Below are 10,806 nucleotides of genomic sequence, written 5' to 3' on the forward strand. Positions count from 1 at the left end.
GTCATCGTGTTAACGGTCGTGGAACAGAGCTGAACTTTAATCTCTACCGGGGGCGGCAGCAGCGTCAGCACCAACAGCAGCAGGTTGTTGTCATAAGGGATCTGTGCGTCGGCGACTCACCTTCCTCGGCGGAGACAATTGAAGCAGTCGCGGCAGGAACATCTGGTTCGCTTGTGGAGGACCCTATTCGCGACTATCCGCAGATCATCGTCTTAGGTAAAGGCGATAGCAGGGTTGAAGAACGCGCGAGAACGTGTCGCCTTTACGGAAATGACAAGGGTCACTGTTATTGTTGATTTTCGTTGCTGCGGCTGGTAATGATCATAAGGGTTGCAACTGCTCAGGGTAATGCGTACTGGCTTCGATTAATTATTGGGAGCAAAATATACCTATAAAAGCAATCGACACTCATAAATTCCTTAAGATGAGAGACCACCCCGGAGATAAACAGAGAAACAAAAAAAAAAGAGAGATTTTAAGACTGTTCATGATGTATTATTTTTTTTTATCTAGAAATAATAATTTGTCCTGTTACAATAGTTAATGCGAGTTTTTTTCTATTAAATTTATTTCTATTTTTTCTTATCTTTAAGTTGAGTAGCGAAATTCTGCACTTCAACATCTCTCTACTTGGCGTGGCGTACGTCCAAGTAAAGACAGATTTGAGTATAGAGCATGAGTAATTCTTTTGGCCTTCCGCCGGTTCCACGTATAGTGCTCGAATTCGTTAAATCTTCATCTACCCATTCATCGGCCCACAGAAGACTACAATATAATTATCCTAAAAACGTTGATAATAACTTCATGAAGCGCGTCTGTTCTTCGTAGTTACTCCTTTTTCTGCCGCAGCTTTCAATTTCCTTATGTTCACACATAAGCTCAGCCTAACCTTCCAAAACATACATAACATTAGAAGCATATAGAGAATAGTACGCGGCTAGATAACACGCGGCTTGTTGACTTCAATTTAGAACAACTGTTGTTACAGTTTCATTTTCGTGTTCGAATTCTTCTGGGGTTTAGCGACGTTAGGACATAGATAGGCTCGCTGCGCAGTTCGCAAGATCGCGCATTCGCCAATGATAAACTGTATTGGTTAATGTCATGCAGGCCGTTGGCGCAACGGCAGCATAAAACGTTCTGTGGCAGCGTTTCGTTTGAAGAGGGGAAACAAAAACATCGCCATGTGACAATGTCTGTTCCGCTGGGGAGGTAGTTACTCCATCCATTTTCATCGCGCCAGCATCCATCCATCCATCCACTGAACTTTTACCAGGTAATGCATTCACTCAATGTATAGATGATCCCTGTCACCTTTTGTGATATTACGCGTCGTCGTTGTCTCTCTTCTAGTTGACTTGTCGGTTAGAGCTGCTATCGTCGTCATGGTCTCCACTCAATTGTAGTCTTTCATACCATAGTCCAGAGTTTGATCGAGCAGGGGGTTAGGGCACAGCCAGCCTCTACTGCCACGGAGTTGCTTGCTATCGGGGGCCACGATCGTACAATAAAACACTGACCAACGAACAACAACAGTAATAGATAAAACGGATCAACCCAACACGTGTTGTCGCGTGACGGCCACTACCTCCACCATTAGTCTAGAGCTTGTGTTGCGACTGTGACTATTACGTTGTTGCTGTTAACGCCTCGACGCTGGTGACGATAGCACCGGCGGTCAGTCTTCTGTTTGTGTCATCGCTCTCTGTCGCGTGTCCTTGACAGCTCTGTCCGCCAACGCTGGTGCGTCGGCGTTATTTTCGGCCTGTTGAGCCTTTGCTTATGCTCTTGCTCATGTGTAACTATGGGGCGTACTAGCTACGGTCTTTGTTAGCGTCCTCAGCGATATCCTCTCACTCTCACCATTATTGCATACAGTAACAACAGGACGACGCGCCGGCAACAAAGTCCACCGCGTCCGTTCTGTGCGGTTACTATCACGCCTGCCTCAGCTAGCTACAGCCAGCTAAACGGACGCATCACGATGATGGTACTGCGTTTGAGCTGAAAACGGACCGCAGGGATGAGGGGTAGCAGACAGGAAACCGAAACAGACTCATACAGAAGGAATAAGACAAAAAACAAGCACACACAGATAAAGCGGAGAGATGTGACCGTAAATGGCCGCGACGGCGGCACGCGCATGCCAGTAGCAGCTTTTCTGGATGTGTCTGCCCTCTATGGACATTGCTGGCGCTCGTCGGGGTGCTGGCAGTGGACACGAAAGCGCGGTACAGCAGCAGATGCAGCTAAAGCCACTACATGCTAGTGCAGTTTCCGGACGCAGCTGTAGAGTTGCCTTCGTCCCTATTCGCACACATGCATATTATTGTAGGATAGATGACGCAGCACGAAGACAAAGCGTTAGTCAGCGAAAGTCCAAAGAGACAAGTAGCCCGTGGGTCGACCCAAGTTACTCTGCCCGCCAAACAGACAGCCCTATCTGGCTGACGACACAGAATAGGTTGCACCCACCAGAATTCAAAAACAACACCTAAAATAACATGTGTTTCCTAAAGATGTACATTGCTTTGCTTTCTTATTACTAGATTAATCTATATCGTAGATGCTGTAGGAGGGACGAAGTATAGTTTCCTAGCCTTAAAATGTTTCGCTTGCCTCGAAAATTTATCTTCTTCGTCCAATTCATTATCGTATTCTTTGTTTTTTATCGGCACACCAACTGTCCATTACCAAGAACAAAATCGGGCAATAATGAGGTATCATTTTCGCCCCCCGGGCCGCTATTTCCTTTTTGCAGATCGTTGTTGTTTTTTGAAATGGGCATTCAGCCTGGTAGCACAGCTCCTTTTTTATCATTCCGTCTTGTCAGCGGCAGTAACAGCAGCTTTAGAAGTCTTCTGCAGAGCACAGCAGCTCGACTCAGGTGGGGCCACGAAGAAGAAATAAAAGAATAGAGAAGTAAGTTGGCTGGCTAGCTGGCTTACTTGCTTTCACAGTAGTCGTGTCGCCGTCATCATCATCGCAGTTGCCGTATATCTAGCTACCCATACGTAATAAGCGTGTCTGCACGAACGTACGGAACGATTGACAGGAGTATCAGCAGCAACAGAAGCGATTGGTGCACAGGTAACAGGGCCCCTGCTGTGATGTGGGCGGGTTTCGGTAGCCAAAATGGTAGTGAAGTTGACAACGCAAGGAGAGTGTAAACAGGAGCCGTGGTCTTCGAAGACTTTGCCGAAGCTACCGCCGACATGCCGACCTACGATACGCACTCGTCGGAACATCTGTGCACAGAGAATAATGCTATTAATGATCTTGGACATGAAGAGGTTAATTTGGTAGACATGTTGTGAAGTAGTATTGTGATACCGAGTGTCGGTGACATCCGACGAAATGATACTACGATGTCGACGCAGCGGTATGTATATATGCCTACCGTGGCGTGCTTGGACGTGATCGGCTTTAGCTATATATATATATATATATATATATATATGTATGTATATATAGCTGGTAAGGTTTTTGCTCATGATAGAAAAAAAGTATCAATGAACTAATGAATGATATATAATCTAGTTGTTCGTATAAGATTAACTGCCACACAACTTCGCTGTTGTGTAAGGAACGAAAACAAGGTCGAATGAAGAAGGCGACTGGGTCCTTAAGGGTGCAAGACAAAACTGAGCTGCAGTATCTCGTCACAATGCGATTACTTAGTTGGTAAACCGGGAATCAGTCAATGATCCAACTTCAGCTGTGGCAACGGTTTCTGTCGTCTGATCTGCTGTCCTCGTTACATTTTGCCTTTGCCGTCGGTAAATGAGGTGCAGGGTAGATGAACGCTATGATTTTCCATGGCTAAGTTAAGCTTCTACCATTATATAGGGGTTAAACTTTGAAGTAATTTGAAGTCGCCTGAGATCTTAAGGCGACAAAAGTTTGACAGTCTGAATTCCGTACAACGATTGCGTTATTGGTCTGTCCCTGAAAGGCTTGCGCAGTTCACTGAAGTCTGAGTCTGGTATTCCTTAAAATTTTGACTAGCTGGGCGCTCGTAAGGCAGTTTCTGTATTCGAAGACTGACTCCGCATATTGACCGACCGTTGATAAAATTCGCTTCTTGTTACTAATAATGCGTTACCTGTAATAATACATTAATAATATTACACTAGTGGGTTTTTTTTTTACTATAGCCCACGATCAAAATAAGTGTTTTCGAAAAAGTTATGACATTCGATAACGATACGAGGCACATAGTTTATGGCATGCGTTCAGGTACTGTTAATTATAACTTTTGTATCGAGGGCAATCTCTTACCAAAAGGAAAGTGTTTTGTGTCTGACGCTGAAGTGCAACAAAGCGCTGTTTGTTCGCGATTCGTTTAGACATCAATTGACCCCATCGCATCGCAATTTATCTATGGCGATATGTCAATGATCTTAGTAACACACGCAGATACCAGCATTTAACGCGATAGAAAACGTTGTCCGTCCACTTAATCCACAGGGGCGTTGCGGTCAGTCGGATTCCCTCGGTACTGCTGAGATCGATCTTTTCGTTTATGATGAAGGTATCTACGAATACCATTCACATCGAATATTTCTATCAGGCGAGTTTAGTTACTTTGTAGGAATGTAGGGGACACATGTACCATAATCTCCAGAGCCTATTCCAGTGTAATTTCGAATACGGCACCGTAGCAAAGCAAGATTCATTTAACCGCAAAAGTGTCGTTCACTAAACGACCAGCGACCGCGAGAAAAAGAGATACCTCCATGGAGGAAATCGAGCAGAACAGCCGCGGATTTGCTTCTTCAATGAAACCAAACGCATTTATCAAGCACACGTGAAAACTTCTTCTTTTTTATTAAACACTTGGCTTTCTAACCTATGGTGATACTCCATCAGACACAATATCTATATGGTATGTTTCGGCTACTTCCTAAGAGGCTTTAGCCCGTTGGCGCTATAAGTATATCGTTATGAGTATAAGGCTAACGCATAGCAAATTCGTAAAGCAGAGGCCAGGCAGGTTATCTTGTCTTGGCCATAATGAGGATGGCGTTGTTTCCTCTCATGGCGAACGAACCTATGCAATACTCAGTGCAGTCTGGTCTATCTAGTTAGACAGGCTGGCGGATCGGCGTCGCCATCGAAGTTTGTCATCCCAGCAACTTTGACCTGATCTAGGTGACACCAGTTGCCTATGCCTCGATCGGCCTGTATTGACAGGCTGCGGAGGCGATTGATAATGACGACGTGCATTGCTTGCTCGTATCATTAGTGAATGATTAGATATCGGGTCCGTATCGGACGGCTAGGTAAAACTAGCTACCAGGTGTAATGGCAACCGGGTCAGCCTATCTATGTTATGTTAGTCATAGATGCATTTATTTGCAATATATAAACAATTTGCGAATAAACTAAATCCTGAAAAACAGATTACAGCTACTAGTACATGTGCTCATTTTTACAAGCGATCTCAGGCAAAATAATGGACATAACTTCCAAAACGAACCAAAAAGGGATAAAATTTAGTCTACAGGGGTACTGCTGCCACCAGCGTTGCCTCTGTAACTATAAACGCCCTCGACTGATGCGCGAGGTCTGCGCAATCGAGTGCGACCATGTTGCTCCTCCATTACTAGTAGAGCAGCGGTTTTCGCTGTCTGATGTAGGTACTCACTTACTGCTGCTGGCGCTTCTCGGGGCTTGGTTCATTTGTTCTACACGGGCGGACGTACCGCCACTTCCATATCCAGTATTCCGGAGACTTCCAGACATATATATAGTTACTAGCTGTCGTCCGCTGGTCGTTTGTGGCGGTGGTTCCAGTTGGCTTCCCTCAAAGGCACCCAAGTGCATCGTAAACACCGTTACTCGAACGCGTTACTCAAGCCAAGCCGAGGCGAGCCCGTCGAGTGGCACTAGCCCCACATGGCTATTACACCAGGGCAACGCTCGTTCTTTCCAGCTAGCTATCCAATGCTCAAGATCAAGAGTGAACGGGGAACAACTAGAGGACGTTCAAACAGGAGCAATGTCAGTATATTTGTCTGCGCGAAAACGTGATCTGCTTTGAGTAAAAAGCGCCCCCCGTCCCTCAGCCCCTTTTTTTCAGCCGTCTCGTCCCCTAAACGGTTGATTCTTACGTACTAGTAGTAACTCGCGTCGACAACAAACGGGAAGTTCTAGCAGCTGAACGAGGCAATACAGCCGACGCTCATCAATGTAACGTTACATGATTTATCTGCGTGCTCTACGAAGCGCACAAGAGTGAAAAGCGCCTCAGTCGATTCAATAACGAAGTACTCGCGAACACACGCTCGCTTGGCCCAACGGGAAGAAAGCCAATGCGTTGTAGCTATTCGACAGCCGAAGGCCATGAGGACCCCGACATCAATATGCTTTCTTATGCAAACAAGTCCCACAAAAATAGAAATTTTGCGTGGGGGGAGGAGAAACGGCGTAAGACGTCATGCTACTTCTAGTGCCAATTGCTACAGAAGCAGCAGCGGTGGGATAAAGCCCAGGCGGAAAGTTATGCTGGTTAGATGCTATCATATGCCATAATGCTTGGCTTCGGCTGATATCGACTTGCGAATGTTAAACTATAATAATACCTATGTATATGATGCATGAACGTCTGCCCATAAATAAGTTACGTTAATAGATTACCCATAACGTCGACGTGAATACTTCACAATATGAATACGTTTACACTGATTGCCGCGCTATATAATATAGAAAATCGATACACTGGATATCATACACATGCAGGGAATAAGTGCTGAACTCAAAAGAAAATCTATTTACGCGTTTGCTTTACCGTCTGATGCCGCCCCATGCGATGGTACTGTGTGCCCGGAGTCGCTATAGCCGACGAGGAGTTGCCCATGCCAATGATAGCATGCATATGTCAAAGCAAGTAAATCATGCGGGAATATGATTCTAATAGAAGGGCGTGAAAAAACGGGCTGGGGAAATCATCACAGTGTGGCAGGGCAGAAGGACGACTGGGTCGGGGACGGAAAGGAACTTCTGCTGGTGCCGTTGTGTCTGACGCCGATGCTAGAGGTGGCTTGGCTTCAGGAAATCTAAAGGATCGGAAGTACGAGAAGAATTGATCTGCCGGCGGCAGGCCACTGTTACTACAGCTTCTACACCTATCAGCCGCTTCTCTATGATCATTTCGAATATCAGCTCTGAATGCCATCGTGCATTCTGGACGAGTACAACCGGGCGGATCGAGGTTACACGTAAGAGATAACGCTCGGCAGGATAGTGCGAGGTCGTATTATGGATGTGCTGCCCGCCCTAGTCTCATACGGCCCTGTGGAGCAGCCGTATGCAGCGTGACGATGAACATATGGCTACCGCGGATCGTCACTCTTCCGACGAATAACAGCAGTGCCAGTGTTCCACGTACACACATATGCTACTATATTATACTACTGTAGACTGGGGGTGCCGATGTGTCAGCAATAGTGCCAGTAAAAGACCAACAGCTACTGCACGATGATGCAGGCCTGGACGCAGGCCACTAAAAGAACTCTAGGTTCCCACACTTTCGCTCAGTCGATGTTGCTGTCGCTGCCCCAGGGCTAACTTGATCTCTGGCATGGATTCTAGTGAGTGGTGAGATCTGTTGGAACTACCTCGTTCCCATAGATTGTTTCTGCTGTTCTTGTTGGGAGTCTGTCTGGGTCGAGTCGGCGTTCCGATGAGGAGTTTCCGCCACAGCCACATCGCTCATCGGAGCGTCAGGGTGCACGCTTCAAAGGACAGGCAGGTGTCTCTAAAACACTATTAGCAAACGGCTAACATAGATAGGGAAAAGGGGAGAAGGGGAATATATGAAAGTCTAGTTAAATGTCTGTCTGTATGAATGTAACTGAGTGTAACTAAGTGCCTGACTCTCCAGTGTGTCAGGCCAGGCCTCTTGTCGTTCAGCATCACCGTCGCACTTGTGCAGATAGGACACCACGCGGTCGATAAGATTATCCTTCAGTGGATGCATACAATCATTTGCTACGCGGGGCAAAGAAACAATGAAACAGAAGCGTTTGCGTCAGCCATACCGTCCATAATAACTTACATCATCAGGTTTTTGAGCATAGGCTGAATAGGATGTACGGATTCAGAATAAATACACTCATTCCAGCATGTACAAGTAAATACGGTAAAGATAAAGCATACATGATATATTCATTGCACCCTAGGAAACTTTACTGGTTTTGCTTAGCTTAACTCAAGAAGGCCGAACTAGAAAAGAACGACAGAAAAGGATACTTGTTTTTATTTGGATACCCTTACTATAAACATAACTAATATAGTTTTTCCTTCCTTTTGCTTACATAGGTCGACGGGAAACTACGGGTCTGACGTAAGCAAATCAAAACTGCTTGACCCTAACTCACTGGGGGCTGTACAAGTTCAGCCGGTGTCCGGCGCGTTGTTGGACTACCGGGGCCCAGTTGGAGAAGTGGCAACCACGGACCTGCTTAGCAGCTTTCCGACGGCGCTGGGGGGCACCGTTGATGGCGCCCCCCTAGCGACCGTTGGAGTTGGCGTCGGCTTGGGCGTTGGTGTGGGAGTAGGCGTCTACCCCACGGTAGGTCACGAGCACGACACTGCCGTCTACATGATGGAAATGCAGGGCGTACCAGCCACACTGAGCCATAGTCATGTGACGCAAACGACGAACGATCCGGAACAGGAGAACAATAATAAGACCGTCGTCAAGAAAGGTGAGTGCCAAACTGAGTACGGTCTGTCAGAAATGGTAGCAAATAGACCCAGCCACTGTGTACATACTACTTGTACACCGTGTTCCTTCAGATGCTACAAAAAATGGTGACAAATGATAGAGTTACGACGACATGCTACGCTGTACAATGTTCAGTCTAGTGTGTCACCGGGAAACGCTTACGGTGAGGGAAAACGTTTTCAGTTCCAGAAGCTGTATATGTCGTGAAAATTCGTCATATGTTCGATTTGGGTGTTTAGCTATCTATGCTTAGTACCTAAAACATTGTCTCTAGTCAAAAAAATCAAGGATCCAGCGGCTATAATGTGTTTACATATTGTGTTGTCTCGAACATCGGTCCCTGCCTCGGGCCAAATCTTATTTCACGACCGATGAACGGCTGGGCAAACGTGCGTTTTTCTTTCCACATTTTTTCCACTACGGTGCAGCTTCTTGCCTTGCGGCTACACTTATCTCCTACTCGACAGAGGGAAGGAACCGGCAGCTTGGACCGATAGCAGAAACAACATGTAGACGACAACAGGTCCAAGCCCTTTCGTTACAAGTTTGCCGACAACAGATTGACTACGGAGCGTCGTGTCAACTGCCCTGCATTTATGTGCACCTGAACAGCGGTACTAATAGTAGTTACTCCATGCCTCTATGGCTAAGGCGAAGACGAAAAAAGTCAACGAGAAAACCGAACTGTTGAAATTGCCAAATCTGCTTGCGCATGAATGGCGATACTAGATGCTATTTTAGCGGTGCGACAGTGCGGTAAAAGCACGAACGCAAGCGTCGACATCCCTGGAATATTTTGTCGGCACGTTTAGCCGTGGAAAACATTGGCCAACAGACGCCAACAATCACAACGTCGACCAGTTTCGCTGACTCATTTCGGTTTACTGCTCTAATCCGTGCTAATGTTATCGTATAATAGATAATTCACACCAAAAATAATGCATGCATGCATGTTAAGTTCTCTGATTCCATAGATAAAAACTGCTCTCACCGAACACATGTCAGACTCCTTATAGAAACGACGCAATCGCCTTATGCCCATCTTGTCAGGATGCTGCGCACAGCATCCATTGTATTTATTTATGTTTTGTGTTACGGTGACAGCCGTCATTGTTGTCAAAGGGCAGCTAGAGCTTTGACAGCAGTGTCCAGCTGGCGTAAATTCTAAACACCTGTTCTAAAGAGACTCCGGTAAGGGCATGTTTAAAGGACGAGAAATTAGTTGTAACATGTTGTTTTCTTAGACATCTCTCACTTGTCTGCCGCACTATTAGCACGAGTGGGTGACTTACGACAGCAGTAACAAAGGACATGCCATTATGATACAAGCAGCCAAAAATCTTAATCAGAGCTGAGTACGTTTACCAAGTTGGTCAAAATTCACGAAGAAAAAACTATAGACGGACAATGTGCGCAGGCGCAGGCATAGACGGACAGAACCGCGCTGTAATCGTAGGAGGTGACGGGGCCGTAAAAGTGGCAACTGAAACAGCCGCCGCCATAATAAGAGTCCCGGTAGGAGTATTAACGGTGCGAGCGGTGGCAGTGGCTATCACGAAGCTGGCGTATAGTGCTCACCAGCATTATGGCGTCGTTTAGAATACTGCCTTGGCCTCCCGTAAGTCCCATTGTTCCCCATTGACTGATTTCGGTTACGTTTCTGCTGGCGTGCTGCGGTGTAATCGTAACTATAGCAGTTCTGGTAGTTTTGGCAAATCAACAAATGATGCGGACAACAAAACACGCGAGGAACTGACGCCAATGGCAGTGCCCTCCCCTCGCGTCGGCTACTATAATAATATTTCGGTGGCGCGTATAGGAAAAGATCGCATGGCAGCAGCGACGTCCGTCGCTGGCGCCAATTCCGTCGTCGCTTTAGCTGGTCCTGCTGCCAATGTCGTGTTTTCAATAGTAAAGCGTCAAACGGAGAGACAGTTGGTCTTCAGCTTACGTCCACCTCCGTTGAAGTGAGAAGGAAACGCGTAATGCGGAGGAGGAGTCTGAGGCTGTGCCGATCTGTGTCACGAAAAACGATGTCGATCATGCCAATCATAGCCATATCTATATATATA

General features: G+C 46.4%; 1 protein-coding gene and 1 long non-coding RNA gene across 7 annotated transcripts in view; one reads left to right on the top strand and one right to left on the bottom strand.

The window, feature by feature from the left end:
- Nucleotides 1–10,806, bottom strand: part of LOC147758902 (uncharacterized) — an 88,525-nt gene that overhangs the window by 51,575 nt on the left and 26,144 nt on the right. Inside the window, exon 1 of one of the 2 annotated variants that reach the window (XR_015326468.1) lies at nt 121–5,113. The exons of the other annotated variant lie outside the window; for it this stretch is intronic. This is a non-coding gene — a long non-coding RNA (uncharacterized LOC147758902). Of the gene's footprint in view, nt 1–120; nt 5,114–10,806 lie in introns of those variants that run through there. 2 annotated transcript variants of the gene reach the window in all.
- LOC111255248 (uncharacterized) overlaps nt 1–10,806 on the top strand; it is a 171,444-nt gene that overhangs the window by 20,101 nt on the left and 140,537 nt on the right. For all 5 annotated transcript variants that reach the window (XM_086987148.1, XM_086987157.1, XM_022817005.2 and 2 more), the window contains exon 2: nt 8,326–8,714. In XM_086987148.1, the coding sequence (XP_086843274.1) occupies nt 8,609–8,714 (106 nt within the window). In that variant the 5' untranslated portion in view covers nt 8,326–8,608. The remainder of the gene's footprint in view (nt 1–8,325; nt 8,715–10,806) is intronic.

Source organism: Varroa destructor, unplaced genomic scaffold (genome assembly GCF_002443255.2).
Source record: "Varroa destructor unplaced genomic scaffold, Vdes_3.0 BEIS01000001.1, whole genome shotgun sequence".
Taxonomy (NCBI): domain Eukaryota; kingdom Metazoa; phylum Arthropoda; class Arachnida; order Mesostigmata; family Varroidae; genus Varroa; species Varroa destructor.